At 40.4% G+C, this 20,298-nt stretch overlaps 1 protein-coding gene across 3 annotated transcripts in view; it reads left to right on the top strand.

The window, feature by feature from the left end:
- Positions 1–20,298, top strand: part of DIP2C (disco interacting protein 2 homolog C) — a 311,260-nt gene that overhangs the window by 276,304 nt on the left and 14,658 nt on the right. For all 3 annotated transcript variants that reach the window (XM_058021234.1, XM_058021225.1, XM_058021242.1), the window contains one exon: positions 5,812–5,873. In XM_058021234.1, coding sequence (XP_057877217.1) covers positions 5,812–5,873 — 62 coding nt within the window. The remainder of the gene's footprint in view (positions 1–5,811; positions 5,874–20,298) is intronic.

Genomic DNA, 20,298 nt, shown 5'->3' with positions numbered 1-20,298 from the left:
AATGTCAGACTTTGTTGGGTTCTACTCAGATGTGGCATCTCAGTTCACAGGACAAACTAAAAGCCAAACACTGCCTAAAGATTGGTGTGCTGGAATGGAGAAAAGCCACTTCAGGACAGGCTATATGTAGCAACATTATCTTCCCAAGCAGAATTGTTTTTAAAGCATTTGAGCTGAGGCTTTTTTGGCAAGTTTTAAAGAAGCTCAAAAAATTACTAAAGGTTTTACACCAAAACATGTTATTTTGGTGGAGACTGTAAAGATAGAGGCTTACATGATTTGAAGCATCTGGCAGTAGACATTGCCAGGGACTGGATACTGAATTAGATTGAATGCTCTTTCCAAATTGTCTGGAACTTCATGGCTAGTGGCATTCCAGAATAGTAGGCTATTCTCTTTTCTCAGCTGAGGAACAAATTAAATTTTAATCCCTCATCTACAGTATTGCTGCAATTAGTATTGTCTCCAATATGTTCCAGAAATGAGTTATGATTTCTGGATTCTTCACACTGCATAAAACTGCTTCTCAAGATATCTGAGTCAATAGCATCTGCCTTTGCTTTTTTCTTCCAAGTTATGTCATCTATGAGATCAGCACGTGGTTTCTGGAACACCAACTTCCACAGGGATAATGGTGATCCAGCCTGGTCTGCAGTGCTTCTAAAATGTGTATCTACTACTCACCTTACTAAACATATCCCAGGATTCAGCTGCTGACCCTTATCCAGGTTTCTTCTCTGTGGGCTACCTCTAATACAACTTGGATATTTTCTGTCATACTTCTTGATTTCCAGTTTTGTGGACAAATCCCAGGCTCAAATGTTTAAAGGGAAAGGTATCCTGATTCTTCCAGAAAGCTTTTACAGTTCACCTCTGCAAAAAGAAGAGGAGGAAGTTGTGTACATCCATGTGGGTGTATCTGTGTGTGTGTGATTCTGTGTGTCTGTGTGTGTATAGCAGAATTTAACATTTCATTAAAGATTACCTTGAAAAAGAAATCATTGTGATAATCTCTTTGGTACAAAAGAATCTTAGTCTACCAAATTATCTTAATTTCCAGGTTGTGATCACTGACAGGCTAAAGCATTGTCATTTGTATTCATTTCCTTTCGAACTGAGAGCAAATTTAGTGTTTCCTTTGATGTAGTCATTGCAGACTAGATTTCTAGAGATGTGCTTTTGAAAATAAATAATTCCCTCCATCTTTAGGCACTTAAATGCTATTAATATCTGACCTTTTAAGGCTGTATAGTCACAGATAATGGTCCAGGGATTAGTGAGATGAAAAGATTGAATCTAGCATATTTTAATTCTCATTAACTAGCATCTTAGCATTCTCAAGAGAGAGAGAAAAATAGATATGAAAAGTAGCCGGTTTCTTACAACAGCACAGATGGTTCTCTAGGATTTTAGCTGATTTCCATTTAAACACTTGGAATAAATATTTTCATTTTATTCAAGCTGCTACTCAATTTCAGCTGAGGGAAAACTTCTAGAAGTTGTTCATTTTCCTTAGTTAACCCTGAAAATGTACTAACAAATGTGTCCAAGCTAAGGAGAGCAGGATTCATCTTTCTTCTTTTCTATCTCCTCTCAGTGAGACTGCAAGGTTAGGTGAGTTATCCCTTATCCATCAATAGTCAGTGGAATCACAGAAATACTTCAAGAGACATCTCAGGCCCCCATCTGGGGATGGGATCCATCACCATCAGGAGATCTTCCTACCTTATTCTGCACACTTTCTTCTTTAATGGCTGAAGTTACATGAAATGGATCCATTCCTCACTGTCTAGCAAAGAAATCTTTGTTACTCAGTTTAGGGCATGAAGTTAATATTTCTTTTTACTTAGTGACAGATCCCACTCTCTGAGGATCTTCCATATTAAAAGTAATAAAGGGTAGGTTTGCAAGGAGGGCCACAGGAGACTGTGCACTGTGTCAGAGGCATGATTCACACTCAGCAATGTACTACAGCTCTGGGTGAGCTCCCTCAGATTCTGTTTTCCCACCTTTGCTGTGAGTCATGCCCTGAAGTTCTTTTCACAGCTCCAGCCTGCGTGGGTGACATTGCCAAGTGCTCACCAAAAGCTCCTTTTCTGAGCATCGCTGGAACAGAAGCAGGCTCAGAGTAAACACTGAGGCCACATCCTTAGGCAGTTAAATAAAACCCTAAAAACCAGTTATGTTTAAATCCTTAGGATTTCTGATAGCCTTGTTCCTGGTTTTTATCTTTGGAGAGGGAAGTAGGGGAGAGCATGCAGCTTGGCCTTTGACTTGAGTGGAAATTAGGTGTGCACTGAGTCCTGGCAGGTGGGCAGCCCTACAGCTGACTTGTTGGGGTGGTACTGCAAGCACGGAGGTACTTCAGGCAGTGCCACCAGCTGGGGTGATACTTCAAGCAGTACCTCTGGTACTACAACAAGTACCACTTCAAGCAGTTTTGTCCTGCAGTGTTTTCCCAGAGAATAAAAGCCTGGCATATTTGCTGAGATTTGCTCAGACCAGGGATAGTTCACCAGTGGCAGCCTGTGCATGGGCAGAGATTTATTTAGTCCAAGAGATGTGACTTATGATATACCCATTTTCAGACAGAAAATTCTTTATGTCCCATTTGGTTTTCTTGAGCACTACCAGGCATCTCCTAAGTAAATATCAGATACTCCAGAAGTTGTGTTGTTTTTTCCCTGTTACCAGCATAACAGATGCTCCCTATCTCTGTCTCTCAAAATAAATGTGCACAGACAAATTGAGTCAGTCACTCTGGTCTTGGCTTAGACTCTGCTTCCTTTGAAATACTTTTCAGAGTATTTCAGCTGCAACTGGACAGAGAAGGACGTTCCTGATAAGTCAGCTGCTGTTTCTCAAGCTTAGTTAAAAGCCATATGAGATTCTGGTACTCTCAAAGTCCTTTCTGCACCTGCAGTATAGTCACAGGCAATGAATTATATAACTGCTGGATTTCAGTAATTCTCCTCCTTTCTTGCAGTTACACTGCAGTGTTCAGCCTGGATTATTAATAATACCATTTTGGGGCATCAGTGCAATAAGCAGATCCATCCTATTTTTGTTAAATGTTTCATCTTCCTTTGCATCCAAAATAGACCTGTCTCAAGGTGCTGCTGTGGCAGCTTCCTGCACTCTTTGACTCTGCTGGCATTGAGGAGTCTGGTGAGAGGAATGTGGGATGCCAGGGCTTTCAGAGCTGCTTGTTTTCACAAGTCCTGGGGCAAATCCCACAGCATCCATCTGGTGTTGGATACTCCATGTGATAGTAGTGCCTTGGGACTACTCACAACTGAGGATTTTCTGTCTCTTTGCTGAGTTATCAGTCATGGTGGACAGCTGATGGGTTTTATCAGCTTTAAATTTTACTGTTCTTTATATGTATTCCACTGTTCACCATAATAAATAGGAATGAAGACTTCTTGGCCTCTGAAGTTACTCCATTTATTTGTGAACTTCCAGTAGTTAGATTATGCCCCAAGCTTTGATTTTATTTCACTTTAGGATCAGGTTAATCTGTATGCAAGAAGGTGTAAGTATCTTTTTCTGTTGTATACTAATTTTTTTTTTTTTTCAAAAAAGAGCTCTCTTTTTACTTTTGATTTCCAGAGGACATCACTTACAAACTTCTGTTAATAGTAAAATGGCAGACCTGGAATTCGCAATGGAATAAAGTGCATTAAAATAGGAGGGCCATAATGTCTAATGACTTCAAAACCAAAAACAGCAATAACAAAAAAATCAGTATGCTAGACATGTGTTTTCCACTAACAACATTGTCTGTAGTGTCCTAAAACCATTTAAATCTGTTTGTCCAAGGTTAGCAGTCTACAGCTGTCTCTTCTGTTGCTCTACTAAAATGTTGACACCTCATTTTTTACTTTTTTTAACCTTTAATGGTATAATGGTTAATTTGTAAAATTCCTGTATTTGACATTGTTTTTCTTTTTATTTTACTCCCTGCTTTTTGCATTCTCCTCTTTTGTTTCTCCCACCCTTCATTCCCATTTTTTATTATTATTTTTGTCTTGTGTTACCTTCTTTCCTTCTCTCCCTCATCCCTGCTATTCCTGCTGCTATAGCCTCACAGGCTGGGGAAGCTGGCCGAGCAGGTAGGGGATTTTCATGTTCCCTCAATACCCACCTATCAGCTTCCAACAGTGGGACAGACTAGAAATTGAGTCTGGAGATTTGGGGATTTTCAGATCCTGCTCTAAAATTATAAATAAGTCCAGTATAGCTTTATCTGGATCCAGGTTTCATCAAATATCAGATGTCCATTGTAACTATTTCATTCATGCTGAAAATAATAAATACCATAGTGATTGTCTTTGATTTTCAAACTTGACTGTCTCCATTACTTTGCAAATACAAATCAGTTTTACTTTTATTTTTAAAAATAACCAATTTTTCCTTGGTTTTGTTTTTTTCTTTTAAACATTGCATATATTTCAAATAAGTTCTCCACTCAGCACTAGTCTGTTACACTGCTGAGTTTACCAGTAGACTGAAAATCGTGTTGTTAATAGCTAGAGAGGATCTTGTACCTTGTATTGTGTATAACAAGCTAAAGAGGCTAACATGCATGTGCAGCTCTATTACTCTGTTCTCCTCTGGTGGTGGGTGATGATCAGTACCTCCTCAGTAAGTATCAATTAGTAGTGGTAACACTTCTCCCCCATAAATACAAAAATTAGCTATTAGTGGGTCTGGGTTGCAACTTTTAGCACTCAAAAAATTGTGGAACAATCAGCCAGCATTGCAGAAATGTAAAATTTAGCCCTAGACATTCCTAATGTGAAGAATTATACTCTACAATGCATCCCAAATGGGACAGAAATCACCAGGAGTTCATGCTGCCTGCTGGTTTAAGTAGTAGACCTCTAAATAACTGCTAAAGGAGTTTGTGCATCTGGAGTTCACCAGGTTTAGGAGAATTCCTCTGCTGAAAAGAAAATTTCCAACGTGCCAGTGTTCCAGCATGAAGTTGTGCTTTTCATCTAGCTTTGTGTTTAGCAGTAGCACGAGGTCTGCAGCAGAGAAGAGAGCCCTAGCCTGGAGCATTGAGAATTCACATGATGTTCAGTGGTGATGAGCTTGAAGTTTTGGATGAGGGCAGATCATAGCAGGCTGCAAAACTGCAGAAAAGCTGTGGGTGGAAAGGCCCAAAGACTGCATCATCTCTGCATGAAAGGAAACTAAAATTAGTCTGCCTCTTTTCAAGTACCTAAATATTGTGACATAAAGCAAGGGTTTAAATTATGCAGTGGAAGACTGAAAAGGATCAGAATAATCGCTCAACAGACCTTCAGTCCAGATTGGTTCATGTCATGCGTGCTACCTTTCCTATCTTTAGCTTCAAGTATATTCTCTGTTGCATGTATAGAAGACTCAGTAAACCATGCTTCACACTCCTGACCATGTGCTTCTGCCATTAAACTGTGTCTCCTCAGCAATTTCCACCTTCCTTTATACGGCAAAATGTGTTTAACATTTTTTGTATGTATCCATGTGCTGATTACTTGGCCTTTTGTAGCAAATAAAACCTCTGTTGACATGTGTTGGTTAAGTAGTCTGACTGCTTGATGTTTTTCTGAACTCCAAGGTGACAAGTACTTGATGGTAGGTATTTTTCCAGTGCTTGTTCTGATTCTGTAAAGCTGAGCTTTGATTGATGAATACCTTAAATATAACTTGTCATTTGATTAGCATAATTAGCATTGAAATGAATGTTTGCTTATTTGGGGGGTAAAACTCTTTTCTCCTCCCAGCCCTCAGGTTCTGATTAGCTGATGTTGTTGTTTGCAGGGAACATCTGGACCAGATCCCACCACAGTGTATGTTGATATGAGGGCACTGAGGCATGACAGGTTGGAACCACCTTTTTCTTTTTCTCTAATACACACAATTAACAGAGTTTCTAGCAAGAAAGCTGCTTACAGCACACCCGTGGACCCTGGAAACCATTGCAATAATAAATTATTTGTGTTGCCTCCTACCAGCCAGCAGACACAGACATTTATATTGGTTAATTAATTTTACCTCTGGTAGAACTGAGACATCTAACATCACTACAGCAATGACTAACAAGACTCCTTGCCTTATTGCCACCAGGATTCCATGACACTTGTGTTCAGGTGGTGCAGCCCAGCCAGTCCCCACAAACTGGAGCCCTCTTGGGCCTTTTGGCTTCACAGAGTTTTCTCCTGCCTTGGCAGCTCTTTGCCTGTCAGGGGATCATTGTGGGTTTGCTGCAGTTCTTAATGCTGCAGGACTGTGAGGGGATGGATTATTTGCTTCAGCCACTGTGAGCAACCACATTCTGTAATTGGGTATTTTTCAGTTCCGTCTTGAGTGTTAGATATGTATACAAGGAGTGAGAATTTAAATTTATCACTTAGTGGTTGGAGGCAAGCTCGAGATCTCAGGTGTCATTTTAAAAAATACCCATGCACATATATTTAATTTTTCCAATACTCTGGTCACGAGTCTCTTTACAGAACTGTAACAAACCAAGAAGTTTTCTATGAACTCTGGAAAAGGTGAACATTTAATTAACAGTCCTGATTCCCTTAAAAAATCATTATCCAAATAGGGAGCTTCTTTGTTCTTTATCTTTCCTCCTTCTCAAAAGCTTAACAGAGAATTTGCCCCCCACCTTTGGCTCTATCAAAGTGCAAAGGGCACTGGGGGCCCAAATTACGCAGTGGACAGTTAGGTCAGATAGACATGTAGGGATTGTCTTGTTGCACATGGAGTTTGGCAGGTAGAAGAAAGGAGCTGCAAGATGTTTGACCCATGATTTCTTTATTCCTTTTGCACACAGTGATTCAGATAATAACACTTAGGTTTGATCTGTCCTTTGGGACACTACTGTCTGCATAACCCAGCCACAGAAATTCAGTGTTCCTGGCCCAGCAAGTGCAGTAGTGTAGAGACACAGTCCACAGTCATAATCAACCCAGAAAAGAAAAAAGGCCTTTTCTAGAGAAGGAGAATATAACATTCACAGTCAGTAAAAATTATAAATAATTAAAAAATATGTTTAGAGAGAGGAATTAAGATTTACTCTTCATGAAAGTTGCATAAACCTGGGTATACTATTTCCCTGCTTTAGCATGTCATTGAGAAGTAAGCATCATTACCAAGATCAAGCTTTGCAGTGTGTTAATTTATATTTATATTTATAATTTATATTAGTGACTAGTTCTACAGAACATGAAAGATGGTCTTTAGAGCTGGTTCTCATAGCTGGTAATGTAGATTCTAATTTGATGGTTTAAAGTTGTGCCTCATTTACCCAGTCCTGCAGGATTTGGAATTAGATTAGTGGGTCATAAATTAAGGGAGAAAACAACTCTATTGGACATAGTCTCTTCACACTTGCTGTTTCTAACCATTTTAGTGGAACTGAATGTCCCTTTTACTTAGCAGTATCTGAAAGATCCCTGTAAAGATCTGTGAGACCACAGAGTAGCAACCCACAGAGTCTTTGCAGGCCAGCCAGTCCCTCAAAAATATGAGCATTTTACACTGTGCACTTAATGCAAGAAAATGTTTTTCATAATTTGTATTTTAGAAGATATTTTTCAGAGTCTGAAACAGACTGAACATAAGGTTTTTTTCTTGGCATGCTAACACTCTCTAGTTGCTTCAAAAAACAGCTGTAGTTCATCTCTTTGAGATTATTCAAACCCTGTCCACATCCATAAAAATTAATAACCAGGTTCAATACCACTATTTCAAGCTCATCTGGTAATTACAGGCTTGAGCATTTTACAGCTCATGAAAATGTCATTTTCTTGTGTGTGTTTAGGTCAAAATGCCTGTGCTAGGTACAATCAGTGTGGAGATCTAGGGGTGCTTGTTTGACCCAACTAGATGTTTCTTTCCTCCCCTTGTATTTGGGTGGTTTCCTTTCTAGGCCAGGGTGGAGCTTTTCAAACCCCTTTTTGTGTGTGTCCCTGTGTGGTTTTGAGCTAACAGCTTGGGTTTATCTGCTGGGACTCTGGCCATGGTCCTGGGCTCACCTGGAGGTTCAGGAACCTTGTGCCAAGGGGTGCAACCACGGGGTCAGTGCCTGGCATCAGTTCTGGCGCTGGAGAAAGGTTTGGCTGCCTGGCTGAGAGCTTTTAGTGCAGCTCTGGGTGCTCCAGCTGCTCAAGTAGCCTCTCACATGGAGTCCCATGGTGTTTGTGAGTCCCAAGGAGTGTCCCAGGCACCCTGAGCTGTCTCAAATGGCATTAAACACCTGGTTTTGGAATCTAAGCAGCACAAAAAGCAAGAATATACAGCTCTGGCTTGCTGATGGGTGACAGGATATCATTGTAGTCAAAATTTTACTGATTTTCTACAAATCAGGGTGTGCTCAGGATGGCCTGAGGAAACAGTGAGCAAAGACAGGCAAGTCCCACAGAGGCTTTTAATGAAACACAGAAGACTCCTGAGTTTTCTGCCAGGTGGGTGATGTGTCTCTGCAGTGCAGTTTGCAGGGACCACGGAGCTTAGCTCAGGTCCAAGGCACAGAGGAGGTGGATTCCTGCTTCCAGCAGGTGGATTAATGCTTCCAGCACAGCTCAGAGGTGGATTCCTGCTTCCAGCAGGTGGATTAATGCTTCCAGCACAGCTCAGAGGGGGATTCCTGCTTCCAGCACAGCTCAGGGGCTCCTGGCTGCTGCCCCCTGTGCAGCTCTGTGTGCCCAGGGCGTGCCCAGGGAGGGCCAGGCTGCAGAGCTCTGGGCAGGAGCACCTGCTGAGGTCTTTGCTGCATTTCTCTGCCTCTGGGAAAGCCATTTTATTCCTCCTCCCCCACGAAATAGAGAAAATAAATTGAATAAATATATATATTCTTGTCCTGTTTCTAAAGGCCTCTTGTTAGACTGTTCCATCATATTTCTGACCAGTCATGCTCTCCTTAGAAAGCTTCTCAGGTGGTTAAGCACAAGGTGCCTAAATATGCTAAAAGCTGAGAAGTGCTTGGAAGATAAAAGAGGGGCGAGTGAGAGAGAGAGAGCCTTTTCTCGTAATGCAAAAACACCAGATACTTGAAAGATGGTGGCTTTTGCAACATTTGCATCCTTTTGTACCGTAAAAATGTAAATTTGAAGCCCAAGCATCCCTTGTATCTGGATTGTTCTAAAACAATATGCACTTGTGCTTGTAAAATGTCCAGCAAAAAACACATTTCTGACATTAAAATAAAAATTTCACATCTTCTTCATCCTTAACAGCAGCTTAGTTTTTGGTAGAAAAGTTATTTATTGCCAAACAAGCCAATTCATCAAACTGAGAATAAACAAAATTAAATCTTTCTTTCCCATCAACAGGGCAAAAATATTTTCAAGTGTTCTGCAGCAAGTCAGAAATTCTCAAATGTTTCAGTATATTTGTAAACATCTTAAACTATACTTTTTAAGACTCATTCAAAGCTATTTTCAAATGTTACTGTTTTAATCTGATAATACATATTTTGAAATTACCTTGAATTTGAAACTAGCAGGTATGATTTAGAAATGAAATGACATTAAAAATGTTGACATATTTTTAGTTTTTGAATTGTTTCTCAGATTTTTAACATAGGAATTTCTTTTCCTAGGTATCTGTACCTTTCATATTCTAAATATTTTATAGAGAATTTCCTCAGGAATTTCAAATAGTGAGCTGAAGGATCCATCTGGTGACAGCTGAGGGAGATCATTGATCTTCTCCTAAAGTTGAAACTTCATGCAAATCCTGTAAAGCTAAACATCCCTTTGCATCCTAATATTCTTTTCTAGATCAAAACTTTATCCATTTAAAAAAATATATTAAAACCTCTGTTCTGCCCAAAGCAGAGCAAGGGAAGGTCTCCTTCGATATTGAAGTTTATTTTTAAAAGGATAAGAAAAGTAAAAGAAAACATACTCATTGCAATCTGTCTACCCCCAAAAGCAGATAAAAAGTCACCAGTCTTCTTGTTCAGGAGCAAATAGTGACAACTTAGGAGCTCTGGTGTAGTGGAGGCTTTGGACTCCCAGGGGGAGAGAGCCACCAATCAAGTCACAAATGTATTGATGAAAATCTAGATACCATTTGCATGCATTTCACATAGGAAACTCCCCCTTATTTTGACTGCAAATTGTATTTAAACTGTTTATTGAACTGCATTGACATTTTATATCAAACTGGGCAAGAATGAAGACTTTCAGCCAGTGCTGGTAAACAGAGTTTTCTGTTTTATTTGATGCCATCTCTGGTTTCACACATGCAGACATCCCTTCCCATCTTATCCTGTCTTCAAACTTCAGTATTCCCTTTGGTGAAATAATAGGTGCATGAAATGATCTTTCAAATTATTCAGTTTCATCTAGTTAAGTCTGTAGGGTAATAAAGATGGGAAAATTAATTTATTAATCTCTTTTGTGGTTTACTGGAGCTCCCTTTGAGTTACATGTAAGGGTGAGCTGCTGGGATAGAGAGACATGGTGAAACAGCTGACACCAAAGAGGGGCTCAAATCCAGGTGTGGGATATTGCAAACAGACCAGAAGCAAAAATGTGCATTAGGGTTCAAGTTTTTAATTTGTCAGTCTGGCTATTATTCAATTGAGGAATGAGATTCATTGTGATATCCACAGTCTTTCATTGAAATTCTCCCACTCCATCATTAGAACAATTATTTTATTCTGATTACCCTCTTTATTAAACAAGCAGTCTGTGGAGCTGTACAAAATAGGTGTCTTTTCCCATGTGGCCACTGATGTCTTCTTGGACCAATGCAAATTAATGTAGCTCTTTAAAAAAATTGCCTTGTATGTACTTAGTCTGTCATTAGCACACTCAATTTCTTAGAAGTCATTTGTGTGTTGTACTAAAAATAATAAGCAAATCTTACTTTTTGTTTTGGATTCCTAGAGCATTCAGAATTCTCTGAACTTCCTTCAGACTTGCTCAGACATTGTCTCCCTGGCAGAGGTGTTCTCAGACTGGCAGTTCTGAATCTCATTCCTCAAGAAAAGAAGGGAGCACTTGTAGCATTTCAAAGAAATGAGAAAACAGTTACTTAGGATTTATTCTTATAAATTGCTTATACACTGAGCCCAGTCTCAAATCCAAGCTCTGTCAAAAGAAATCAGTGAAGGCTTTGGCTTCATTTTAATATATTCCAGCACTTCAGACTTCATGCAGGAGCAGAAAAATAACCTTTTATTATTGCTGTCAATTGTTTATCCTTCTCTGCATTTTACTGAAACTTTCATGTTATGTATACATTGTTTGGGTAATACCAAACAGCAAAGCCACAGGAGATTTTTTCCCTTATTCTCAACCACTTCTCCATCCATCTACCTTGAAAAATACTTTTATTAAAGGGTTACAACACAAAATAACTCCTTAGCTGAGTTGTTAGTGAGCTGTAGCCCCAGCAGTGCTCTGTAGCACAGCCAGGGTGTGGAGGGGAACATTTTATATTCACACAGGAGGAGAATACACAGGGGGAGCTGTGTCAGAAGGAGACTTGCTAATAGCAAGTGACAGTGAAATAGTCACCTTTTGTGCAAATTTAATGGATTCATCCTATTTGAAAGCCATTGGGCAGTGGTAGCAGAAGAGAAGCTCTGAGGATTTCTCCCCTGGTGCTGGGGGGAGCAGGGCTGTTCCAGCTCCTGCAGTGGGTTACAGCACACAGAGCCCAGTCGAGGTTAGAGAAAACCAAAGTCCTCAGTGTTCACTGTGTGGGGTCCAGAGGGGTGGTTAAAATCCATCCCTGCCCTCTGTGACACCCAGCCAGCATTTCCCTTGCTGTGAGATTCTGGAGGCAGAGGGCATGGGTTGTTTTGGGGTGTAAAGCTCCATGTACCTGGTGAACTGTTCAAAACAGACCTCCCATGTCATTGTTGTCACAGTGCTTCAGACACAATAAGCTCATTTTGCCAATGGAATTGTCAAGTGCTACCTCCATTCCTGTCACCCTGAGCTTCAGGGATATTCTCATATGGGTGGCTCCAACTCCAAGTTCCACACATCACCCATAACTTTTCGTAATTTTGTGCTGCTTTAACTCTTTGAATGTTTTACTGTTGTCACAGAAACAGTCTTTTCATGGAAGTGAAAAGATTTACACCCTATGGAGTTGGTAGAAGTAACTCAGCTGAGAGAAGGGCCTGAGGTCTTTAAAATAAAATCTGAGTTCCTCAAAGATTTACAAAAGGAAATTATGCTGTTTGGTTTTGAGGACTCTTTGTAGAACTGCCTGGCTTTTAGGCATTTTGCCTATTAGCTTTCAGAACGTTATTTGTGAGTATAAGCTCTTTGTCATGGTACTGGCAAAAGCCTCCTTCTTCTTCATGTTTTTCCTCAGGAGAAGATACAGTCTTGGCCTTTTAGCAGTATTGTGCTTTCTTTCTGCCATGCAAACACTGCTGTCTCAAAAATCCCCCTGCTGTTGTTTCTGATCTATGGGAAACAAATCTCCCAGAAAGAAAAGTTCTTTGGGGCTGATAAGCATCATGTGAACACTCAGTGCTGGCTCAGAGAACTCTCAGGCTGTCTGGAGAGGAGCAAAGATTCTCTTGCTGTTCTGATTGCATCAGGAGAATTTGTTTAATCTCTGTACACTGAATAGTCAGTGATTAGGAATAAAGCTGATGGCCTGGGAAACTGAAGAGGAGCAAATATTTTTGAAGAAATTGTACTGTTCACCCATGAGGATCCAGAGTTATAACCAAATTTGTAAATATACCTTTTAAAGGGCTTTGAAAGCTGCCTCATGTTTCCAGACATAGCACAACTTCTGGGCAGGGCAGAAGAAAGGGAGAAATGTCCAAGAACAAGGGGGGAGTGAGAGACTTACAAAGTAATTTTTGTGCTTTCTAAGGCAAGATTACTTGTCACTGAAGTATTTCCTCCCTTGACACAAGCGCATTTCTTCCTTGATAAAATCATCTTCAAGAGAAAAGCTTATCATGGTTTTAGTGGAACAGGACAATAAGAGTTGGCTCCAAATATGGTTTTTGAGAGAGGATGTGGTTTTGCATAATTAACTACAAATCAAGAAATTCCAGTTATATTTCCCTGGATGGCTTAGGGGAAAGAGAATACTGTCCTGTGTATCAAGTAAGACAAAGACAAAGGGAAAACAAAAAGCTGTAGCTGTCCAGGAAGGTGGGTGTACTGCAGTTGTACAGTTATTGTGTTATTGTTTGCAAGCAGCATTTGCATGTCATTCTTCCACTATGAGTAAAAGAACCAGATGGAAAATGGTTCCTTTTTTTTACAAAGCAGTTTTGAGTGTAACAATAAGTTTGCTGAAATTACAAAATCACAGTAAAATTCTTGGGAATTTCACTGCTTATTACATTTCCAACTTACTAAAATACACCAACATATTTATTCCTGAAGAGTGTCTGACACTGTTAAAAAAAATGATTTTCCATTTCCAAGTGTTCTGAGTTTCTTTGGTGTTACAGGTCCTTCTCTTTCAATTATGCTTCTCATGGAAGCTGGAAATAGATAAAACAAGCTGGCTGCTCAGATTTCTGAGCAAGACTTATTAAAATGTCTTCCTTTTTTTGTTACCTAAAGGCCATAATTCTTTCTTTCTCTCTCCCAGACTTTGCCATGAGTCTAGCTGCACAGTTACAGGAATGTCTTAATAAAATGGAATTTTCATTCTTCCATTTTTTTATGCGAGTAAGGTATTTGATTTTTACTGATACAGTATTCTGAAACAATTTGCTTTCCTTCATTTTGGTATATACTCTTAATGGAATGCTAAACACTGATTCTTCAAAAGTGCCCAAGTGATCAGCATAGGGTACATTTGCTGTTTCAGCAGTGGAGGAAAATGTGCAGCTTTCCCACATTGCTGCCTTAGAGGGCATTTCACAAGGCATCTGCTTTGGAAAGGGAAATAATGAATATATGTAAGATTTGGAACAAGGCTTTGTAGCTCCTGCAGCCCTAGCCACAGACTGTGCTGTGATGGAGCTTCCTATGTGCTCTCCATTCCCCTTTCTGTTCCCCTTTTCTCTTGCCAGCCTTTGCAGCAGGACAGGGCCTTTGCCATGCCACACACTCAGTTTTTGTGACAAATAATTCAGCACAGGGTGCTGTGCTGCCAATTACATGAGAGAGCCCCAGGCACTCACTTCGCTCCTCTTGTCAGTGAAATCTCTGGCTGAAGGAAAACTAAAGGAATGGTAGGGCTTGGGAAGGAGAGCTCTGAATAGTAAAAGTATTCTTTATTTGTATAAGGATACAACACTAATTTGGTTGGAGATGTGATACCCTTTTAAATGGCTCCTTTCAATGGATCTTAATATGTTCCTTCAAGCCCAACTTGTCCTTTTTAATATGGCATCTAATGGAAGTGTCTGTGAGCGGAGATGAACTTGTGTAAGCCAAGAGTCTCAAGAAGCTCAGCCCAGGTTCCCAGGGAGTCTCCTGTGGCAGGACAGTCCCTTTTCAGGGCCTGCAGGTGTACAAGGCTCTGCTGCTCATGGCATTGCTGACCTTTCCTTCTGAGTGCTCACCTGCATGAATCTATGTTCTCACTTGAGAAAATAGCTTCATGTGTTGGTGTTCCATGCACAGGAAATGTCCCTGGTTGTTGTTAAGGAGAACTTTGTGCAGATTCTTTCCCAAAAATGCAGGTTGAGTCAGCTAATGGTGGGAAATTTGGATGTTATAGCAAGAGAATGGGACAGCTTAAAGAAAATTACTCAATTTCATAAACTCCACCTTTGATTACGTTGTGGGAATGTAGAGTTGAATATTTTATTAGCAATGTTAAAATAATTTCCATCATTTGTTAACAACAAATAAGCTAATTCCATTAGCTCAGGATGTTTTTAGATCCCAAGTTCATTATAATTAAATTTTTCCCTGTATGTGAAAGTCTCTTTAGAGATTAGGACTAGGAAGACAAAGGGTTACATAAAATAGAAAAAGCATATTGCATTAAAGAGAATTATCTGATCTCAGCTGTGATTATGAAAATGCTGTAAAAACAATTAGTAATAAACACCATGTCCTGGGAGGTTTGTAATCTGAGTAAAAAGACAACAGCTGTGAGCAGCTTTATGTCTGGTTTTGCAAAGCTGAACCTGAAGCACAGAGAAAGGTGATGCTGCACCTGTTGGTGCTCGAGGTACAAGGTGGGAGACCAAATTCTCCAGAGTCCTGACCCACTGCATTCTCTTGAAAGAGTTGTATACTGTGCTTTAAACTGTGTCCAAGGTAATTTAAACAAATTTAATGTGTGATGGCAGCTAAACGTTTTAAAGCTGAAAGCAAACATAACCTTTTTCACATATTCCCACAATCTTTTATGATAAAATTGCTGTTGCTTTTTTAATCTGTGAAGCTTTGAGTGTTCCCTTCTTGAACCAGAGTTCCTGCCCCATTTTGATTTGTTTGCAGCTTTCTGAACTGTCTTAAATCATTGTGTAACTTTTTCTGCTTCTTTGTCCAGCCATCTGAAGGATTGGAAACTCTTAGCTTTTGACCTCAGGGAGTTTGGCACATGAAGTGTAATTTAGGTCTATAGTGAAAGATTCCTTTGCATTAAAGGAAATGATTTAGTGCTAATTCTTGTTGATTATCAAATTAACAGGATTAAAATATGTCCTAAGCATACAGAAAGTTTAATGGTTGTTCATTCTGTTGGTTAAAGTTTGCCTAAGTCCCAAGGCCCGTTTTCAGTCTCAATTGTATTTATCCATTATTTGAATATATCAGGGGATAGGAGAAAATCTGCTCTGGGGAAACCAGGATGATGCAGGGAAATGTCTTAATTATCTGCAGTTTCCTTTCAGCCGTGTTCAGCTGTGCAATTTTCCTACTTTTCTGATTTGCTATTTGAACCTGCCTGTCATTTTGGAAGGCAGAGCTTATGTTCTTTGATCTATATTTCCATTTTTTTTTGGGAGAATGAGCTCATTGACTTGTTAATTCTGGAATCATTTACGTAGAAACACTTTATTATTTGAATAAAGAGAAAATGCACTGACAGTCCTGAGTGTCAAAGAGCCCTGACCCAGTCCAGACCCACGGTTACCTACAGAAAATAAGAAGAGGCTGCAGCAGCCCTGGGAAGTCAGTGTACTCTGGATGTAGCCACATAAGAGGTCTCTGACATTAAATGACTTGCAATTTGGTTTTGGTTACAGTTTCTAATTAATTAGGTAGTTGCCCCCTTTTTTCACTGTAAAAGACCATTATGTTGAATTCCTAAGAGTCAGTTTGGGCAGATCCTTTTCAGCTTAAGGAAGAAGAGTTTTCAAAGTGGTCAAAGTACATTAAGTTTTAAATTTTTGCTCATGATGTGGGTGAAATAATTTTTAGTTTGGAGACTTAATTCATTTAATTTCAAAACAAAATGTGCTGAAATATTAACCATAAATAAGCCCTTTTTCTGACCTGCCACATTTTTTAATTCCATTTACAACTTCTGTACATACTTAACTTCTTTGTTCCAGTTTAATACAGAAAAATTTTAAAAACATCACTATCTTGCAGGATAAGAAAATATCCACTTTCTCCCCACCAGCTTAACTTTTAATGTAAATGATGGTCAGTAGATAAACTTAAGAAACAGGGCTGGAATGAAACCAGAGACCATTGGCTGTTGCTTTCAGCCACAGAAAGTCTGTGGGCAAGGAGGGGGCTTGAATACATTGGGTTATGTGTTCATCACATCCTGTCTGGCTTCCTCTAGGCTTTGTTGCTGGAGGTTTTCAAAAGTGGCAGCATCCAAGAACAGATGCTGAAAGAAATCAGAGTGCAAAATAGCTGGTGTGAAAAAGACCAAAGAGTTGGGCTTCCAGGCTGGCATGGCTGTGGAGTGCCATGGTGTGAGAGCTGTGCCATGGTGTGAGCTGTGCCATGGTCTGAGCTGTGCCATGGTCTGAGCTGTGCCATGGGTGAGAGCTGTGCCATGGTCTGAGCTGTGCCATGGGTGAGAGCTGCTCCAGGCAGGAGGGGGGCTTGGTGCGAGAGGCAGGGAAATAAATCAGAGCTGCAGATGATGGGAGTGCCCAAGCCTGGCTGACAGAAGATGCTGGCACACAGGCAAGGAGGAAGAGGGCAATTATGGTGGCACAGCTTGAGGGAATGGCTATAAAGAACAGACAAAAGTTCAAGACATGAGGTTTGGCCAAGTGGTAGGGTAAATGGCAATCTCTTCATAAGGCAATGTGTTTTATTGAAAGAATGGGGGCACTGGGGAAAAGTTCCTTTGAGTTGGATGTGGAGAGGTAGAAATAATAAGAGGAAGCTGAGACTGGTTCATGCCAAGCATCACAGAGTGGAAAAGGTTCCTGGATTTGAAATAAAATTCATCTGAGAAATAAGGCCTGAAAGGAAGTGGAAGAAGCCCCATCATTTGAAATACTCTAACAGAAGTAGGCAAAGCACTCAAAAGTGCACTGCGGGGAGCAGCCTTTTTTTTGGCAGGCAGCAAGACTTGGATGACCTCCTAGCTTCTTTCCATCTCTATTAAAATCACAGAATCCAAACTCTCTCTGAGCAGCAGCACAGCCAGCTCTGAAGGATTGCCCAGTTTTGGCACTGTAGTATTGCTCTGTACCACTCTGCATGTGCCAGCCCCTGCAGATTCCCAAGGCAAGAGTTAATAGCTCTGCTGACAAACTCTCTGATTAGTGAGGAGCACTAGCAAGCTGTGCAGTGTATTTTGGAGAGTTTTCATCACCAAATGAACCAGATCTAAAATGGAGCATAAACAAAATTTTCAGTTTCAGAGAGACATTGTTGCTACATTTTGATACCCCTTTGCTGCACAGTGCTGGCAGTGCCTGGTTAGTTATAGCTGGCCAGTTCCCGTTCTGAAGTCAGATTTCAGCCCTACTTTTCTATAGTAAGTGTTTGATTTAAAGAAGATGAAATATGTTCAAGATATTAAATTGTAGCAAGAAAAGAAGTTGGCGCATAATGGGGGTGTAGCTGCATTCCCCATTAAATCCCAGGAATCAGACTTTGAAACAGTTTTCTCAACTCTACAGCTCCAGTGAGAGAATTTTTTAAGAAAATGTTCTTAGGAACCAGTGGAAAAAATGTATGAAAAATATACTCTTTTGTGCTGTTCTGTGTAAATATTACAGTTTCATTGCGTTTCATCCCTGGTTATAGCTTTGCAACAGTGAAACAATTCTTAAACATCTTCTGTCCCCCCCTCCAATGTGATAATTTAGTGGGGGAGAATCCCTGTGTCTGCCCCACATTGTGTGGCTCATTTCTGTTTTCCCCCTCAGCTTGGCTGCAAACCACCAGAAGGTGCAGAAGCAGCTTTCACACCCAAGGGCAGCATGTTTTGTTTCCTCCCATCCACTTGATTTTCAGGCTCTTTGCCAGCCTGGCTCCGGTGCCATGTTCCCCTCTGCCCTTCCCAGCAGGACTGGGCAGCAGCAGAAAGCAGCAGGAAGGCTCTGGGCTCACTGTGTGAGAGATTGTTTGCATTCCCAACAAAGAGCTCTGGAGCCCTGCTGAGAAACAGGGCCTGCCCTTCCTGGAGCTGCACTGCCTGCGAGTGGGTTGGGATTATTTGGGAATTTGGAGAGGGATTGCTGCCATTGTCCCAGGGAGGCTGCAGGGAGCTGTGTGCTTCTTTGCCAGCATCACCTGGGTAATTCAAGAGTGTTGTTTTTAGGGGTCTGATGGGCCCTGGGCTCTGCATTTTTATATTGCTATCAGAGCAGTCTTGATAGTGATGCTGTTTGCTCAAGAGGGAAGCACAGAAGTTTTTGATTGTGTCTGCATTTTTCAGTGGAAAAAGGGAAATCTCTTGAGGAAGAGTGGGAACAATTGAATTATTTTATGCTGAGGCACAATAAAATGCATTTTAAAAATTATTGCCTAATGCCCATGATTTATTCACAGTATCTAGTCATAGTAGAGTTAATGAGACTGCTAAGCACTTAAAATTAGAAATGCACATGAGAGTTGCTAACATCAGAATCTCATGTTTTACTTATATTTTTTTGAAATATCTTTGTGGCAAAACATTTTTTATTATTTTTGGATTTGTTAGAGGTTTAACAGTGTGTTCCCCACTGAATTGTGAGCTTGGCAGAAACTTTTCAATAAGGGATGCAAGGTTTTGGGTGCTAAGAGGGCCCTCACAGAAAACCTCCAGGAAACGCTGTTTCTATGTTTAGTGCAGTGCCATGAAAACTCTGTAGGGATGTGAGGTAGGAAGCACAGAGTGGGAGAGGTTTAACAGAGCTGGAAAGTGAGAAATTGCACCTTCTGTAGATCACCATGTGCTAAAAAATCAGGCAAGGTTAAACTAAACAGGTGGAGAAGGGAACTAGAAGAATACTCCAGTGATAATAAGAACAAGATGGGAAGCACGGGTGCTGAAAGCAAAGAGGGGATTGTCTGATTTATCACTGTTGATTCTTTTCCAGTAGTCACGCCACTGACCATCGAATCTGTTGCTTTATTATTTATGATTTTTCCTAGGCCTGTATTCCAGCAAAACTCATGGAGGCACATCTTAATTACAGGAGGGGAGCAAAGGCCACCAGTATCTCTGGGCAGCTGGACAGTTCTGACCTACACTTGTCCTGCCCTGGAGGGTTTTCCTACTGTTATCCAAATAGAATTCTCTTTAAACCTATCTTAAATTCCATAAAGTGCTTCCTGACCTTTGTCACTCTTAACAGTGCTTGTAGCTGAGGTTTTCTAAATTGTCTTTTTTTCAAGATTTTTTCAATTTCACAAATGTTTGTAAATAATAGGTAAAATAACTTTGTTAAAGGAGGTACCAAGTGGATGAGATGACGACTATTTCTTCCAGGAATAGCTGCCTGTCTGCAAATAACTACTGAAAGATTGGAGATGTCAGTTGTTTGGAAGAACTCAGTTAAAGACTTTCTCTATTTCTAGATTGATATGGGTTTTACAGAACAAATATATATATACAAAGGCAGAAATATACAGGCATTAGTAGCAACTGCCTTTTGCAATATTTGATTTCATTTCAACATACATAGTGTTATTTTTAAAACCCTTGCTGAATACTCCTAAATATTTATGATTTGGCTGCCATTTGTGTGGTTGTGTGCCATTTGGTTGCCATTTGCTGCCACAAGTGTGGCTGATGTAGATGGAGCAGCATTAATTTAGCCTTGCACACACATGCTAGAGAGGCTCCCATGGCCTGGCTTTCTGCAGCCCTGTGTCTGTGTCCCTGCATGGACAAATGGATGCTGTGGCTTTTGCCATCAATCCAGTGGTGGCTCTGCAGCTTTTCAGCTCAGCAGGAGATGTCAAAAACACACCCATGTGACACATGTAA

Source organism: Melospiza georgiana, chromosome 1 (genome assembly GCF_028018845.1).
Source record: "Melospiza georgiana isolate bMelGeo1 chromosome 1, bMelGeo1.pri, whole genome shotgun sequence".
NCBI classification, from domain to species: Eukaryota; Metazoa; Chordata; class Aves; order Passeriformes; family Passerellidae; genus Melospiza; species Melospiza georgiana.
This window is presented reverse-complemented; position numbering and strand designations above follow the sequence as displayed.